The sequence below is a fragment of the Cebus imitator genome, unplaced genomic scaffold, assembly GCF_001604975.1.
Source record: "Cebus imitator isolate Cc_AM_T3 unplaced genomic scaffold, Cebus_imitator-1.0 Scaffold1, whole genome shotgun sequence".
In the NCBI taxonomy this organism is placed as follows: Eukaryota; Metazoa; Chordata; class Mammalia; order Primates; family Cebidae; genus Cebus; species Cebus imitator.
The window spans coordinates 1,282,127-1,299,100 of record NW_016107316.1 but is presented as its reverse complement, the minus strand read 5'-3'; the positions used below and the strand labels follow the sequence as shown (position 1 = coordinate 1,299,100).

Sequence of the window (16,974 nt, the reverse complement as noted above, 5' to 3'; positions counted from 1 at the left end):
AAAAAAAAAAAAAAAAAAAAAAAAAGTAACTTAATTAAAACTACATATCTCAAACTGAGTTATCAAGCAATAGTATATTCAGATCCACTGTTTTACATATTAACAAGTTTTAGATTTCTGCCATTCTCTATATGAAAGAAGAACTTGGCCTGGATGTTCATAAATAGGAGCCACGTATTGCTTATTTACATCACTGTGTACTACCAGCCAAGGAGCCTGGCCAAATAAGCTGCTGGGCTTGCGAGCCATCCTGGAACCTCCATTCCTTCCCTCCCCAAGCCTTTTTGTTTCCATTGGCTAAAGGGATGACTGTTTTAGCTAAGCAGGACCTTTCTAGGGAAAGCTGCACACACACCTGGTTTACTTCTGTGGGATCCTATTCACCTCGAGAGGACTGAGCAAGCCACCATACCTGGCTATCTTGCATCAGGGTCCACAGGTCAAGTATGTCAGTCCCACAGTCTTGGGCCACTTGTAAACACGCATTGGCATATTCACCAACAACAGAGTTCAGGCGATTTAGTTTGCAACCTTTTGGAGAGAAGAAATCAAGGTGGCAGTTGATAAACCCAAGTGCTGGTCCTTGTATAAGTTCTGCTCTACTCATCTAGACAGTTTCAAGTGCCATTAAATACTGACCTCACTTGGGCCAGCCCCGGGGTCTGGGGTATATGTTGATAGGCCGTGCAGGTTACTGGTGTGCTGCTCTAGCCAGCAGAGTACAAGGTACAATGGGAAGAAGGAGCCTTTAGTGGTAACCAGAGCCTTCTGAGGAGTCAGGGAGGATGTTCTAGAGGGCACCTTGAAGAAGGCACCAAGAGAGCTGGGCTGCTAGGAGAGTGCCAGCTATAGGAGCTGGGCTGGTAAGAAATGCCAGGCCACGGAGGCTGAAGGCTGTGCTGACACCACTGGCTTCTTACATGTAACAGCTGCACCGCAGCACAGCAAAATAATTTATAGACTTCGGATACAGATAGCTATGTTCTGATGCCCACAGTTTTCACTACATAGCTGTGTGACTGTACAGCTTTCTTAACTGTCCTGAAGCTTTCCACATGCCTGTGATGACTGTGCCTACATAATTGCAGGAATACTGACAGGACTGAGACTAAACTCCAGCAGAGCAGCCAGCACAGAGCAATTGGGTGTATCTAATACAGGCGCAGGCTGCCTCCTCTTCCCAGGGAGCTGCACTAGGGAAGGCTGGAGTGAGGTATCTGGGGATTGTGCCAGGTTAGTTTGGAAGGAGGGGCCAGGGGTAGGTGAGAAGGCTCAGGAGGCTGCAAACAGGACAGTGAGGGCTGGCGGGAGGCAGACTACAGAATCATATGAAAGAGAAAGCATGAGGAAAATGGGCAACTGGACATGGTCACAGGAGGACCTGTGCTGGCCCAGGCTCTATGTCAGAGAAGAAACTATTTGCCAGTTTTGATTCATACATGGGATCAATTGTTCATTTCTAAAATTCACCTGGATTTTAACTAGCTACCTCATTCCTACAAAAAATTTTTAAAAATTAGTTGAGCATGGTGGCACATGCCTGTGGTTCCAGCTACTTGGGAGGCTGGGGCAAGAGGACACCTGAGCCCAGAAGCTGAGGCTGCAGTGAGCTATGAGCAAGCCACTGTACTCCAGCTTGGGTGACAGCAAGACCGTCTAAAAAATAACCAGCTGAATTTCTAGGGGACCAGTTATTGAGATGTAACCTCTCCTCTACCTGCTTTGCTCATTGCTGAGTTTTTAAAAAGTCTACACTGGGCTACATTCAAGGATGGAAAGAGGAAATGAAATTAAACATTCAGAATGTCATATATTCTTTCCCTAGGAAACAGTAAACAAAAAGAAGTCTAAACAGCTTCTGTGGACCAAGCTATATAACATTCATCCCTTTCTATTAAAGCCAAGACAACACTGCCCCCCAAATCAGTTATGGCTGCAGGCCCAGAAGCAAGCTAGGGGGTCTGGAGTTGTCTCCAGTGGAGCTTTGTGGGCCTTTACGCCTTCCTGCAGAACACTCTGGTATCTCATGCACAGCATTAAGGGCCATCTACCCTGATGCGATGCCTAGAGCCTGCTGCCACCATGCCCCACAAGCTGGGGTTTCTCCCCAAGTTTGTCTTTGCCTCCAGTGTGTGGCACCCCTTGACATATGCTGTGTGTGCTTCAGAATGCGTTGGGTTCTCCTCTAAGGATGAGAGGCCCTTTGAGAGCAGGGGACATAGCTACAACCCAACTCAACAGTAAACTTGTGTAATGGTAAGTACTTGAGCTCTGAAGTCAAGCTACTGGATTTGATTCCTGCTTCTGTCATTGGCTGTGTGATCTTGGGCAGTTACTTAACCTCTCTAAGACTCAATTTCTCCACTGGTAAAGTAGGGACAATAACAGTCTTCCATAAAGTTGCGGTACGCCTGCTGTAGTGTGTCTAAGAAACATCTGGAGTGCTGAAAATGGGCCCAGAAATCTACCTACAAATACTATTTGAGTCAGACTATGCTTTGAGAAATAGCTGTTCTGTGTGGCAAGGCCAATATTTGTCCGAGAACGTTGAGTTCTGGGCAGTTTAGAAAACTTCCATAAGGCACATTTTTCAGCCATTAACATACAGCTGACCCTTGAACAACACAGGTTTGAACCGTGAAGGTCTGCTTCTATGCAGGTTTTTCAACCAAAGGTGGCTCAAAAACACAGCACTTGAGGGATGTGAAACCTGAGTACCCAGAGTGCTAGTGACTCCTATCCCATCATCCCCATCCCAGCTCCCATAGGCCAGAAAAAAAAGCCCCAGGTGTGGACTTCCGAGTCAAGGCACAGCAGCCCTACAGTCCCAGCCCCCACAGAGCAACCCCTAGTCCCAGCCCCTACAGAGCACCCCGCTTGTACCACCCCCCACAGAGCACCCCAGTCTCATCCCCCACAGAGCACCCCCCAGTCCCAGCCCCCAGCGCAACCCCCAGTCCCAGCTCCCATAGAGCATCCCCCAGTCCCAGCCGACAGAGCACCTCCCAGTCAGTCCCAGCCCTCACGGAGCACCCCCCAGTCCCAGCTCCCACGGAGCACCCTCCAGTCGCAACTCCCACGGAGCACCCCCCAGTCCCAGCCCCCACAGAGCACCTCCTAGTCCCAGCCCCCCACAGAGCACCACAACTCTGCACAGTTCTCACTGGGCTGCACGTGCGCCCTGGAGTTTGGCAATTGTAAAGGTCAGCAGATGTGAGGCCTGTGGTTCCCTCCTGACTATCTGAAGCCAGAACCCCTTTCCTATGTCAAAAAAGGGATCAGGTATAACAAAATGGAAGCTGTACTTTTATTAATAACTTTGCATGATTGAAACACTGAAACGGACATACAGAGACCCTAAGAAACAGAAGCCCCCAGGCAGGAAACCACTGCCTATCAGTTCTTCCTTCAGTGTTCCTATCCAGGTTTGCTGAGATTGGCTGTGGTTTGTTTACCTTGCATGATGCACTGTTTTTCCCAGGCTGTTTCACAAAGTGGGGTCGGCGTGATGAGAATGACTCGATTCTCAGGGATGTCCACAGACTTCAGGTACTGCACCATGCTCTTTAAATTTGCAGCATACTCATCCAGGGCGATGTGCTGCTTGGGATTCTCATCTGTTCAGGAGAAACATGAGTACTCACCAAATGCGTATTTATTGTAAGTGACGACAATTGAGGTGAACACACTTCTGCAAATGCCTGCTATTCATGATGTCACCGGGGAATTGTTTAACACCAAGGACACAAAGTGAAGGTTTTCTCCTTAATGAATTAAAATGTATAGTTCTTCATAAACAAGACTTCAAAGGCTCTGACTAGGGACACTCTAAGTACTTTTTTTTTTTTTTTTTTTTGAGACAAAGTCTTGCTCTGTTGCCAGGCACCAGGCTGGAGTGCAGTGGCGCGATCTCGGCTCACTGTAACCTCTGCCTCCCAGGTTCAAGCAATTCTCCTGCCTCAGCCTTCCAAGCAACTGGAACCACAGGTGTGCACCACCACGCCCAGCTAATTTTTCTATTTTTTAGTAGAGACGGGGTTTTACTGTGGTCTCGATCTCTTGACCTCGTGATCCGCCCGCCTTGGCGGATCCCAAAGTGGTGGGATTACAGGTGTGAGCCAAAGTACTCTTGTCTTTTCGTCACCAGTATCCAGATGGTTATTAAATCAATGAGGTTGAATTTGTAAAGAAATTCAAGAGCCCAGCCTGTTGAGAGAGATGGCCTAGGTTCGAATCCTGGCTTTGTCACTCCTTGCCACAGAACCGCAGATAAATACTTAGCCTTTCTGTACCTTATTGGTAAAATGAGGACGATAATAGGGTCTCCCTCCTAGGACTGAAAATCAAAATAGCTAAGAGTTTCCAGCACTGAGCAGGGTGCCTTCACAAAGCAAGCACTCAGTCTAAACAAATGGCACCCATGACTACAACCTCTATTATTGCAAAGGAGTATTTTCTAGATAGGCTCTCTCAAGTATTACAAGGGTCACTGTAGGCCATTTGCTAACCACATGTAAGTACATGTAAAGAAAATAAAGTCACCAATGGTCCTACCACCCAGAAAACCACTGTTGGCATTTTGATGTATATCTTTCCAGTCTTTTCATGAAGATATGTACACTTTAAATAAAAATGAGTTTGCACTGAAGATTATATTCACATTGAAGACTTATATATATTTTTTCTACAGATTGTTTTAGAGACAGGCTGTTGCTCCATCTCCCAGGCTGGAGTGTAGTAGTGTGATCACAGCTCACTGTAACCTTGAACTCCTGGGCCCAAGCGACCCACCCACCTCGGCTTCCCAAGTAGCTGGGACTACAGGCATGTGTAACCACACTTGGCAAATTTTGCTGTTGTTGAGACAAGGGTCTCACTCCGTTGCCCAGGCTGGTCTCAAACAATCCTCCCACCTTGGCCTCACCTCCCAGTGTTGGGATTACAGGCATAAGCCACCATGCCTGGCTCATATAACGTATTATGAGCTTTTCTGTGTCCATAAATAGTCCTCAAAAAAACGATATGTAGTTGTAGGGTGACCACATGAAGTTTGTTTCCTTACTGTACAGCCTCTAATCTGCTGTTTTAAATAGCAATACACAGCTGGGCGCGGTGGCTCACACCTGAAATCCTAGCACTTTGGGAGGTAGAGGCAGGTGGATCACCTGAGGTCAGGAGTTTGAGACCAGCCTGGCCAATACGGCAAACCCCCGTCTCTACGAAAAATACAAAAACAGCTGGGCATGGTGGCGTGTGCCTGAATCCCAACTACTCAGGAGGCTAAGGCAGAGAATCGCTTGAACCTGGGAGGTGGAGGTTGCAGTGAGCTGAGATCGTGTCACTTCACTCCAGCCTGGGCGAAAGGTCAAAACTCCATCTCAAAAAAATAGCAATACACAGAAATCTCTGCACACATATCTGCCTGCATTTCTGAAATACTTCCTTAGGTTGAATTTCTACATGTGGGCAGTCACTTAACGCTGCTGCTGCACAGGTTCCCAGAAGGATTAGCTCTTCTCCCTCAAGGAATGAAGAGTTCCAATCTAATTTCATGCCTGTCAGCTAAGCATTATTGCTTCATACTGCTTTTGTGAGTCAAAAATCAAAATATCTTGTTTTAATTGGTATTTTTTGATAAGTTTTCACACATTTTCAAATATGTATTTGCTGTTAAAATCTTTCCTTTTATCTGTTCCTGTCCTTTGCCCATGTTTTCTATTGGAGTATTTGTCTTGATTTCTACACCAAAGATACTACTCTTTTGTCTGTCACAATTTTCAGATATTTTCCTTAACACAGTTTTTTCTAACCTAAGCTATTTTAAATTTATTTCGTAACCCTGTTTTTCCTTTGTGGCTTCCTCCACTGCTTTTATACTTAGGAAGTGTTTTTATCCTAAATTTGGTGAAATTTATCTTTTTAAAAAATTCTGTTTTGAGTTTTCTTAGAGTTTTTGGTGCAAGATATAAAGCGAAGATTAATTTCTTCCCCAATGTAATGGTTAGCATGCAGCCTCTACTGATACCTGTAATCTATAGAATCTTTCTCCGGGGAGCAAGAATTCCTTACTGCAGCTGGTGTTCCTTCATGTCCAGCCTCACCTTAGAGGTCCCCCTCACTGTGCCTATAAATAGCTGGCCACACCACTTCTGTGACACATGTAGGGGCACAAAAGAAATCTCTGGAAGGTGACTACCTAACTCCCTAAAACAAAGGCTGACTTTGCTCGTTTATAGCATGCAGAAAGTTCAAGAGTAGAACGGGAAGAGAGAAAGGCCTCTTACATGGCTGGCTTTGCTTTAGTCACAGCAGCAATTCTTCAGCAAACAAGGAGAGTCCACCTCCTTTTCCAAACCCACGTTCACCATCGCCCAGGATTCAAGCCTAACCTAGGTCAGGGTGGCTGCTGCCCTGAGATACACCTCCTAAGACACTCCCCCAGCTGCCTCAGTGTCATGCAAACCACAGGTATACTTAAGCCTTCTGCTGCAAATGCATCAACTAAAGAGAGAAACATTAAAAACTTAGCACAGCACTAACAGACTCTAGAAAATATTTAAGTGTTTGCAAGATTAGGACTGCCAGCAACCGAGGCATGTAGAAACTGAGCTGAGAATAAAATCCACTGGTTTTAAAGCCAGAAATACATGTAAACTCAAGGAGCTCTGAAGTTTGGCAAAACTATCTATTGGGAGAAAGTATACAGTTGAAAAAAGTATATTACATGGAAGTTTGCTGCAACATAAAAATGATTAAAGTGAGCTAGAAGAACACAAAAATGCCTTTACCTTTTAGTGCACTGTCATTGGCCCCAAAGAAAATTGTAACAGCTACTGGGGTGTCCAAGCTGTTTCCTTTCCTGATTAATCTTGGAAGGATAATTTTGGCCCATCTGGTATTATAACCTGAAAATCCACGATTCAGAACATCACATTTTCTGAAATGAAAAATTTAAAAAGATGAATTGTGGGAAAGAAGTGTTTATGGTCCCAGTAACTGACCTTTAGTGAGGGTGTGCTCTCTGGATTCTCAGCCCATCACGTGTCTGAGGCCGCCCCAGGTTTCACTTTGAAAGAAGCAAGTACATAGTTGAAGCATGCTAATCTTCCTTAAGCCAAAGATACAGGTAAATACGCCATACTCCTCTGAGAAATCATAAGTAATTATATATAAAGGGGCTGTGATTAAGTCTGCAGACTACCTGACTTCAGACATGGTATAGTGGGGTGCTTTTAAAATGGAGTTCACAACAGACAGTTGATAATCTGAGCAAGTATCTCAGGTAAAAAGTTACCAATATGCTGGAACTTAAATAGTTTAGTTTCAGAAACAAAATTATTTAAATAGACCAGACACAGTGGCTCACGCCTATAATCCCAGCACTTTGGGAGGCCAAGGTGGGCGGATCACGAGATCAGGAGTTCAAGACCAGCCTGACGAACATGGTGAAACCTCATCTCTACTAAAAATACAAAAATTAGCTGGGCGTGGTGGCAGGCACCTGTAATCCCAGCCACTCGGGAGGCTGAGGCAGGAGACTCGCTTGAACCCGGGAGGCAGAGGTTGCAGTGAACTGAGATTGTGCCACTGCACTCTCAGCCTGGGCGACAGAGCAAGACTATCTCAAAACAAAACAAAACAAACAAACAAAACCCCAAAAAAACCACCTATTTAAATAGTCTATGGAATATTTGAGATTTCTAGTTTTGATTAGTTTTAATAAATATATTAGTTGGTTTCAACTTAAACCAGTTCATAGGCTTGTTTCCTTCCTAAAAACAGTTGGATTCACAGTACTGTAGGTGAAATGAAAAAAGAAAAAAGGCCAGGTTGCCTGACTTGTTTCCCAGCTCCATCTGACTAGGCGTGACCCTGGACATGCCACTCCTCCCTCACATGTAAAGTGAGGGGAATCCCAGTTCAGGATTGCATCAGGCAGATTTAAAACTCCTCAGATGGTACCAGTCACGTAAGAGGGACTTTTTTTTTTCTTAGTCTTGGTAAAACGATATGATCTGGGATTTGTTTTAGAATAATCCATAGTAGGAGGCATGGACGGGCCCATTTCACTCTTGGATTCTGTAGATGTTTAAAGTTGTCCGTAAAGTTTTCTTAAAATGAATCCTGGTGGTTCAATTTATGATTAGCAAATCAGTATAGTTCATTTTGGTGTATGGTTCAAATTCCTACAGATGTGTAAGTAAGCAGAGAAGCTGAGGCACCAGTGGGGAAGCGCAGGCCACACCATCAGGCAGTGGGCTCCAAAGCAGCACAAGGGGACGCTTTTTGTGACACTACTCAAGAGTTCTCAGGCAGCATTTAAAAAGTGGGGAACAAGTGAAACTCAGCCTTACTTCTAAGTAAGATTGTTTTTGTGTGTAATGATTATGAAATGCTGACTAGTCTTTTTACAGATTGAAATTACAATACTTTAAAATGAAGTGCTGGGCTGGGTGTGGTGGCGCATGCCTGTAGGCCTCAACTACTCAGGAGGCTGAGGTGGGATGATGGCTTGGGCCCCAGAAGTCGAGGCTGCAGTGAGCCCTGATCACACTGCTGCACTCCAGCCTAGGTGAGAGACCCTGTCTCAAAAACCACAAAAAATGAGGCCTGGCGCAGTGGCTCACGCCTATAATCCCAGCACTTTGGGAGGCCGAGATGGGTGGATCACGAGGTCAAGAGATCGAGACCATCCTGGCCAACATGGTGAAACCCCGTCTCTAATAAAAATACAAAAATTAGCTGGGCGTGGTGGCGCACGCCTGTAGTCCCAGCTACTCGGGAGGCTGAGGCAGGAGAATTGCTTGAACCCAGGAGACAGAGGTTGCAGTGAGCCAAGATCGCGCCACTGCACTCCGGCCTGGGTAACAAGAGTGAAACTCCGTCTCAAAAACAAAACAAAAACAAACAAACAAAAAAACGAAGTGTGGTGGAATTGTGACAAGGTGGGTCTTAGTCACAGCAGCACTTCCAAAAAAAAAGACAAAGTAGCTTCCTGCCAGTGTGGTGTAGCAGTAAAACTGCAAGTTCTGCGATCACAGCGGCTGGGACTTGCATCTGTGTTCCCTTGACTAGCAAAGAGGCATTGGCCATCTACTTAATTTGAGTCTACCCAGTCATCAGAGCTCAACCCTAAAATATCTAATTGGTCAGACGGAGTGAAGATTAAATGTTTTCTGTTCCTTCTCCTATACACTACGAAAGGCAAGCAAAATTCACAAAGGAGAAATGTTCTGTTCAGAACTACCCGTCACTCTCTCTTCCCAAGATAATGACATCTTCCCCCCATCTATAAGTACTCAAGTATCGGAAACCATTCTCACCTGACCAGCTTGTCAGCCAGCGAAGCTCCCCATCCACCCTGCTGGAAGGAAAACTGGAGAAAGAAAAGCCCATTATTACTACAAATGACTGACCGGTCATTTCAGCAAGGGCAGTTCTGATCCGCAATGCCTTTTGTTTTCTCTGCCCTCCCTTCTTGGCTTTTGTGCCTTGATTCACTCTGGGGAGGTCATTCTGGGGATTACAGGTAAGTACACCTGGCAGCACTTTAGCAGAGGGATTTTTCTCTATCAATTGAAAGCTAAACAGCCTGTAATCCCAGCACTTTGGGAGGCCCAGGTGGGTGGATCACCTGAGGTCAGGAGTTCGACACCAGCCTGGCCAACGTGTTAAACCCCGTCTCTACTAAAAATACAAAAATTAGCCCGGTGTGGTGGCGCCCCTCTATAATCCCAGCTACTTAGGAGGCTGAGGCAAAAGAAACGCTTGAACCCGGAAGGCGGAGGTGGCAGTGAGCCGAGACCGCGACACTGCACTCCAGCCTGGGCGATAGAGCGAGACTCCGTCTCAAAGAAAAAAAAAAAGCTAAACAGAAATCCAAGTTCAGGAGATAAAGTCAACTACAAGTCCAATGAGGAAATGAAGTCCATGCTGCCTCGCTGGTTATTGAGCAGAGGTTGAACATTTCTCATACACATTCCCGTGCAATTCGGGAAGCCCTGACTGCCCCACTAAAAGTAATGCTGCCAGTTACTGGCATATACACAAATCCTGGTGAAGCAAGTCCTGAGAAGAGGACACACACAGGAATGGACTTTCCACTCCCTCCCTGAAGAACCTGCATTTAGAAGACCGTTCCCTTCACGGGAGGTGAGATCTGGGATGAATCGATGGTCCTTTTCTACCTAATTCTTGAAGGCATTTTACTTCTAACGTCACCCTCTGACGGCCCCAACCTGCGTCCGCGGGGAGTGAGGCGAGCGGGCTCACAGCGCCTCCGCCTGCGGCCGGCCGCGGGGCCTCCTGGGACACAACGCGCGGGTGCCCGGAGCCGCTCGCCCGGACCCGGACGGGAACCGCCGCCGCCCAGGACAGCACGGAGGGGACGACCGCACATCTCGACCCAGGTGGCAGGTGGCACGCGGCGCGGGGCGAGCAGCGCGGCCAGGTCCCCTCGCGTCTGTGCCGGGAGCCCAGGCTCTCGCAAGGACCGTCTTGGCCTCCGGGATGCCGCAGGCCGGCAAGGCGCAGCCACTGGGGGACCCGCCGCCCCTCCAGGGTCGCCACGGGCGTGGCCAGGCTTCCGTCCCAGCCGTTTCCTGGGCCGCAGAGGACGGCGAGGAGCCCCGGCCGGCTGGGCAGCAACTCCGCAGGGAGGCCAGGGCGAGAGGCTGAGCGTCCGGGCGGCGGTACCTGGGTGATGGAGTCCCCGAAGAGCAGCACGCGAGGCCAGAGCAGCGCGCTTCCGCAGCCCGCGGCCTCGCACAGCGCCATGGAACCGCCGGCCGGGGCGGGGCCACCAGCCCGGCGAGGCGCCTGCGCAGTGGCCGACTGTGGGGTGCTGGAGCCTGGCTGGTCCGGCACCTAGGCGGGCGGGACGCCCGTGGCCCCTTGGAGTCTGCCAGAAGCTCGGCCTTCGCGATCGTTCACCCACAGCGAGACTGCCCCCAGAGTCCGGAGCCCGCGCCCCGCCGCGTGGGTCCCAGACGGAAATCGGTTCGGGGGGCTGCCCTAAGCCCACCCTGCGCTGGGCGGGCGCAGGTGCGTTCGGCAAAGGGCAGGAATGTGACCGCAGGACGCGCGGCGGCAGCGCTGCTGGCCCTCGGTGGGGCATGGGGCTGTTCCCATGGCCCCCCGGATGCTCCAGTCCCCCTGGAAGAGGTCGTGGGGTGCGCGCGCGGCCTCCTGCGCCGGGCGTCACTCTGGAGGGCCCATAATACGCAGGATGTAGGCGCTGCGGAAACCCGGGCTGTACCTCGTGATTCTGCGAATGACGAGGGAAAGCAGCTGCACGTTCCAAGCGCCCAGCCGTTAGGTGGATGCGCGGACACGGAGCACGACTTATTTCCAAGGGATTCATCTGTTGAATAAAACGTGGTTGCAATGCAACGTTCTTACCTCAGCTGTGCAATGAAGTGCAGCGGCCGAACTAAAAACGAGTGGGAAGGACGCCTTGAAACCACGGAGCTGTAGACGAATAACAGAAGGGCCTGGGGAGCCGGCGCAGAGGCGGATCCTGCTCCCTGGGGCGGGCGATGGGCGCAGAGCATGATCTAATAGCTTGGATCACCTGGGCGATCTTTACAAACAAGATCCAACCAAGGGCCCTCGCTCCAGCCCAATTAACTCACCTCCTAGTAGCAGGACTTGGACACAGGTGCACTTGTAATGCACCCCACGTGATTCCCACGGCAGGGGGTAGAGCAAGCAAGGGTGGCTGCACTTCACCCTTATCACAAGGCCTTCATTAAGGCCTTCAAGCAGCAGAGGCTTGAAGCCAGGTCTGTTCCAGGAATCAGCTGTAGGGGAGAAGATGGAGGTTGCTGCCGGAATTCAGAAGGGAAGAGTAGGCTTGGACTTGAACAGCAGCAGTGGAGATCAAGACAGAAACATTCAAGTGCAACTTAGCATCCTTATGAACTCAAATTGGTTACTCCAGGGAGAGGGGTAGCCAGTAGCGGTTGCTATCAGCAGATCTGGATGGTTTCAGGGGGAGCTGCACATATGCCTGGAAGAAGAATCTATACATTCGAAAATAACGGGCAGTTTATTTAGTAGTTAGTTCTAGAATAATGGACAAATTAGTTGGCAATTCAGCAGTATTCAGGCTGTTGGAATAAAGGTCATTTGACATCAAAAGTAAACAGGCTCCCTCAGAGAAACTAATGCATTTTATTTAAGTAACAGAAGTAGAATCAAGTATGTTTTTAAAGTTTTAACATATACGGTCATAGGTTCTCAGTGAACTGGTGTCAGGGCCTCATATAGTCTCTGTGCAGCGAGCTCCACCATTTCTCGGAGGGATTCATCATCTTCACTTCCTTCTTCACATTCTACAGTCTGAAAATGAAGGCATAAATAAGACAATTATTAGAATTAAGTCTATAATGATTATATGGAAGATAAATGAATGCTGTTTAAAAAACAATCGTTTCATAAAAAATTAGCCAGGTGTGGTGGCATGTGCCTGTGGTCCCAGATACTCAAGGGAGGATCACTGAACTTGAGAGGTTGAGGCTGCAGCGAGGTAACTACACCACTGCACTCCAGCCTGGGCGGCACAGCGAGACCCAGTCTCAAAAAAAGAACAATCATCTGTGTGGGCGGAGGTCACGGTGTAACTGATTACCCTGAAACAGAACAGCTGCCCTACACACCTGTGGGCGTGCAGCTGGGGGCAGTGCTTCCTGACAGCACGATGATGGGCCGAATTAGTGATGATCTGAGGCAGAGGGGGAAAGACTGGGGAAAAGTCTAGTAAACTACATTTACATTAAAGCCCACATTTTGATCCAGTAAATGATACTCCAGGGAAGTTCGTCTGTGCCACACAAATTACTTGGCAAGGAATGGATGTGGCCATCTACTCAACATTTGGTATTAAATTTGAGTTAAACTCACCAATAATCTTCTAGTTCCTTTTTTTTTTTTTTTTGAGATGGAGTCTTACCCTGTTGCCCAAGCTGGAGTGCCATGGTGCAATCTTGGCTCACTGCAACCTCCGCCTCTCAAGTTCAAGGAATTCTCCTGCTTCAGCCTCCTAAGCAGCTGGGATTATAGGCGTGTGCCACCACACCCGGCTAATTTTTGCATTTTTGGTAGAGACATGGTTTCACCATGTTGGCCAGGCTGGTCTCGAACTTGTGACCTCATGATCCGCCCTCTTCGGCCTCCCAAAATGCTTGGATTACAGGCAGGAGCCACCTCGCCCAGCCATTACTTCATTTTTATTAGACAGCAGTGATGTGATCTCAGCTCAATGCAACCTCTGCCTCCTGGGTTCTCCTGCCTTAGCCTCCCAAGTAGCTGGGACTACAGGCGCACCACCACGCCCAGCTAATTTTTGTATTTTTAGTAGAAATGGGGTTTCACCATGTTGGCTAGGCTGGTCCCAAAATCTTGACCTCAGATGATCTGCCCACCTCGGCCTCCAAAAGTGTTGACATTACAGGCATAACCCACTGCACCTAGCATCTACTTTTTTTTTTTTTTTTGAGACGGAGTCTTGCTGTCAACAGGGCTGGGTGCAATGGTGCAATCTTGGCTCCCTGTAAACTCTGCCTCCCGGGTTCAAGCAATTCTCCTGCCTCAGTCTCCTGAGTAGCTGAGATTTTAGAGGCACTAAAAAATTTAGATTTTTTGTATTTTTAGTAAAGACGGATTTACTATGTTGGCCAGGCTAGTCTCGAACTCCTGACCTTGTGATCCGCTTACCTTGGCCTCCCAAAGTGCTGGGATTACAGGCATGAGCCACCATGCCCGGCCTGTAGTTACTTCTTAAAGCTCAATTATAAAACACTATATATGTTTTAAAAATGTTTTTATCATACCATAAACATTCCCCATTAAAAACTTAGGAAAACACCACCTCTGACCTAATGATAACTATGGTTACCATTTCAATGTAGTAACTGTCTATAGACTTTTTATATATGTCTATATTAAAAACAAAAATAGGATAATTTCTCATATGTACCACCTGGTACTTTTTTTTCACTCAATAGTGTATAGTGGACAACTCTGCACATTAATAAACCTGCATCTTTTTTTGGTACAAATGTATGGGGTACGTGTGCAGTTTTGTTACATGCACAGAGAGCCCAATGGACTAGTCAGGGCTTCTAGGGCACCTATCACCTGGAGAGCAGACACTGTACCCACCATCCCCCACCCCGCTCACTCTTCTGAGTTTCCACTGTGTATCATTCCACTCTCTATGGCCATGTGTGTACATTTTTTAGTATAAATGAGAAGATTGGATACCTGATTTTCTGTGCCTGGCTTATTTTACTGAAGACCTCCATTTCCATCTGTGTTGCTGCAAAAGACCTAATTTCATTCTTTTTTTATGGCTGAAAAGTACTCCATTGTGTACATATGCCACATTTTCCTTATCCATTCTTCTGCTGATGTACACTTAGGTTAAGGCCATATATTTGCTGTTGTGAATTGTGATGCAATTAACATATGAGTGCAGGTGCTTTTTGTTTGTTTGTTTGTTTTTTGTCCAGATGGAGTTTCGCTCTTGTTGCCAGGCTGGAGTGCAATGGTGCCATCTCGGCTCACTGCAACCTCTGCCTCCCGGGTTCGAGGGATTCTGCTGCCTCAGTCTCCCGAGTAGCAGGGATTACAGACAACTGCCATCATGCCTAGCTAATTTTTTTTGTATTTTTGTAGAGATGGTGTTTCATAATGTTGGGCAGGCTGGTCTCGAACTCCTGACCTCAGGTGATCTGCCCACCTCGGCCTCCCCAAGTGCTGGGATTACAGGTGTGAGCCACTGTGCATGGCCACAGGTATCTTTTTGATATGTTATTTATCCTTTGGATAGGTATCCAGTAGTGGGACTGGTGTGTCAAATGGCAGTTTATTTTCAGTTTTTTGAGAAATCTCCAAACTGTTTTCCATAGAGGTTGTAGCAATTCACAATCCCAGCAGCAGTGTGTAAGGCTCCATTTCCCTGCCTGTCAACATGTTATTTTTTGTTTCTTTAATAATAGCCACTTTGGGGTAAGAAGGCATCTCACTGGTTTTCATTTGTATTTCTCTGATCATTAGTGATGTTGAACATTTCTTCATACACATTTTGGCCATTTGCATGTCTTCTTTATATACATATTTTTGAGATGGGGTCTTACTCTGTTGTCCCAGCCAGAGTGCAGTGGTGCAATCTCGGCTCAATGCAGCCTCAACCTCCTGGGCTCAACCTCCTAAGCCTCCCAAGTAGCTTGGATTACAGGCACATGCTACCGTGACTCATTTTTTTTTTTTTTTTTTGTAGAGTTGAAGTCTTACTATGTTGCCAGCCTGGTCTTGAACTCCTGGGCTCAAGTGAGCCTTCTGCCTCAGCCTTCTAAAATGTTGGGACTACATGCATGAGCCATCATGCCCAGCTTGCATGTCTTCTTTTGAAAAATGTTTATTTGCAGGGTGTGGTGGCGCGTGCCTGTAGTCCCAGCTACTCGGGAGGCTGAGGTGGGAGGATCACTTGAGCCCAGGAGTTCTGGGCTGTAGTGCGCTATGCCGATCGGGAGTCTGCACTAAGTTCAGCATCAATATGGTGACCTCCTGGGAGCAGGGGACCACCAGGTTGCCTAAGGAGGGGTGAGCCGGCCCAGGCTGGAAACAGAGCAGGTCAACACTCCCGTGCTTATCAGTAGTGGGACCACGCCTGTGAATAGCCACTGCACTCCAGCCTGGGCAACATAGTGAGAACCCATCTCTAAAAAAAAAAAAGAGAAAGAAAAAGAAAAATGTTTTTATTCATGGCCTTTGCCCCCTTTTTAAAAATTTTTTAGACAGAGTCTTGCTCTGTCACCCAGTCTGGAGTGCTGGGGCGTGATCTCGGCTCACTGCAACCTGTCTCTTGGGTTCAAGAAATTCTCTTGCCTCAGCCTCCCGAAAAGCTGGGAGTACAGGTGTGCACCACCATGCCGGCTAATTTTTGTCTTTTTAGTAGAGACAGGGTTTCACCATGTTGGCCAGGCTGGTCTTGAACTCCTGTCTTCAGATGATCCACCCGCCTTGGCCTCCCAAAGTAATGGAATTACAGGCATAAGCCTCCATGCCAGGCCCTCTGCCCACTTCTTAATGGGATTATTTGTGATTTTGTTGTTGCTGTTGAGTTCCTTATATATTCTGAATATTAGTCCCCTGTAAGATGCACAGTTTGTAAACATTTTGTCCCATTCAATGGGTGTCTTGTCCCCGTGTTGATGCTTTTTTTTTTTTTTTTTTTCTTTTTTGAGATGGTGTTTCACTCTTTTCCCTAAGGCTGTGGTGCAGTGGCGCAATCTCGGCTCGCTGCAACCTCCACCTCCTGGATTCAAGCGATTCTCCTGCCTCAGCCTCCTGTGTAGCTGGGACTACAGGCATGTGCCACCACGCCCGGCTAATTTTTCTGTATTTTTAGTAGATACGGGTTTTCTCCATATTGGTTAGGTTGGTGTCAAACTCCCGACCTCAGGTGATCCATCCGCCTCGGCCTCCCAAAGTGCTGGGATTACAGGTGTGAGCCACAGCGCCCGGCCTGTGTTGAATCCTTTTGCTGTGCAGAAACTTTTAAGTCTCATTTGTCTCTTTTTGTTGCCTGTGCTTTTGAGGTCTTTGCCTAGACCAATGTCCCAAAGAGTTTTCCTTTGGTTTTCTTCTAGTACTTTTATAGTTTTGGGTTTTATGTTTAAGTCTTTAATCCATCTTGAGATGATTTTTGTATACAGGGATCCAGTTTCATCTACACAAGGCAATCCAATTTTCTAGCCCCATTGAATTGAAGAGAGTTATCAGCTTTGTCAAAGGTCAGCTGGCTATACATATGTGGCTTTATTTCTGTGTTCTCTATTCTGTTCCACTGATGTATTTTTATACCAGTTCCATGCTGTTTGGTTACTCTTGCTTTGTAACTATAATTTGCAGTCAGGTAATGTGATGTCTCCAGCTTTGTTCTTATTGCTCAGGACTGCTGTGGCTATC

At 47.4% G+C, this 16,974-nt stretch overlaps 2 protein-coding genes across 8 annotated transcripts in view; both read right to left on the bottom strand.

Moving 5' to 3' along the window:
* The window catches only part of IAH1 (isoamyl acetate hydrolyzing esterase 1 (putative)), a 14,650-nt gene extending 2,745 nt beyond the window's left edge, over positions 1-11,905 (bottom strand). The window contains exons 1-5 of one of the 5 annotated variants that reach the window (XM_017525246.2): positions 10,696-10,829; positions 9,324-9,376; positions 6,789-6,937; positions 3,456-3,617; positions 413-531 (exon numbers count right to left, since the gene is read on the bottom strand). In XM_017525246.2, coding sequence (XP_017380735.1) covers positions 413-531; positions 3,456-3,617; positions 6,789-6,937; positions 9,324-9,376; positions 10,696-10,776 — 564 coding nt within the window. In that variant the 5' untranslated portion in view covers positions 10,777-10,829. Of the gene's footprint in view, positions 1-412; positions 532-3,455; positions 3,618-6,788; positions 6,938-9,323; positions 9,377-10,695 lie in introns of those variants that run through there. The other 4 variants (XM_017525259.2, XM_017525253.2, XM_017525237.2 and 1 more) reach the window with 4 other exon arrangements.
* Positions 11,906-12,034: 129 nt separating this feature from the next.
* The window catches only part of CPSF3 (cleavage and polyadenylation specific factor 3), a 49,174-nt gene continuing 44,234 nt past the window's right edge, over positions 12,035-16,974 (bottom strand). For 2 of the 3 annotated variants that reach the window (XM_017525199.2, XM_017525211.2), the window contains one exon: positions 12,152-12,342. In XM_017525199.2, the coding sequence (XP_017380688.1) occupies positions 12,241-12,342 (102 nt within the window). In that variant the 3' untranslated portion in view covers positions 12,152-12,240. Of the gene's footprint in view, positions 12,343-16,974 lie in introns of all 3 variants that reach the window. The other variant, XM_017525227.2, reaches the window with a different exon arrangement.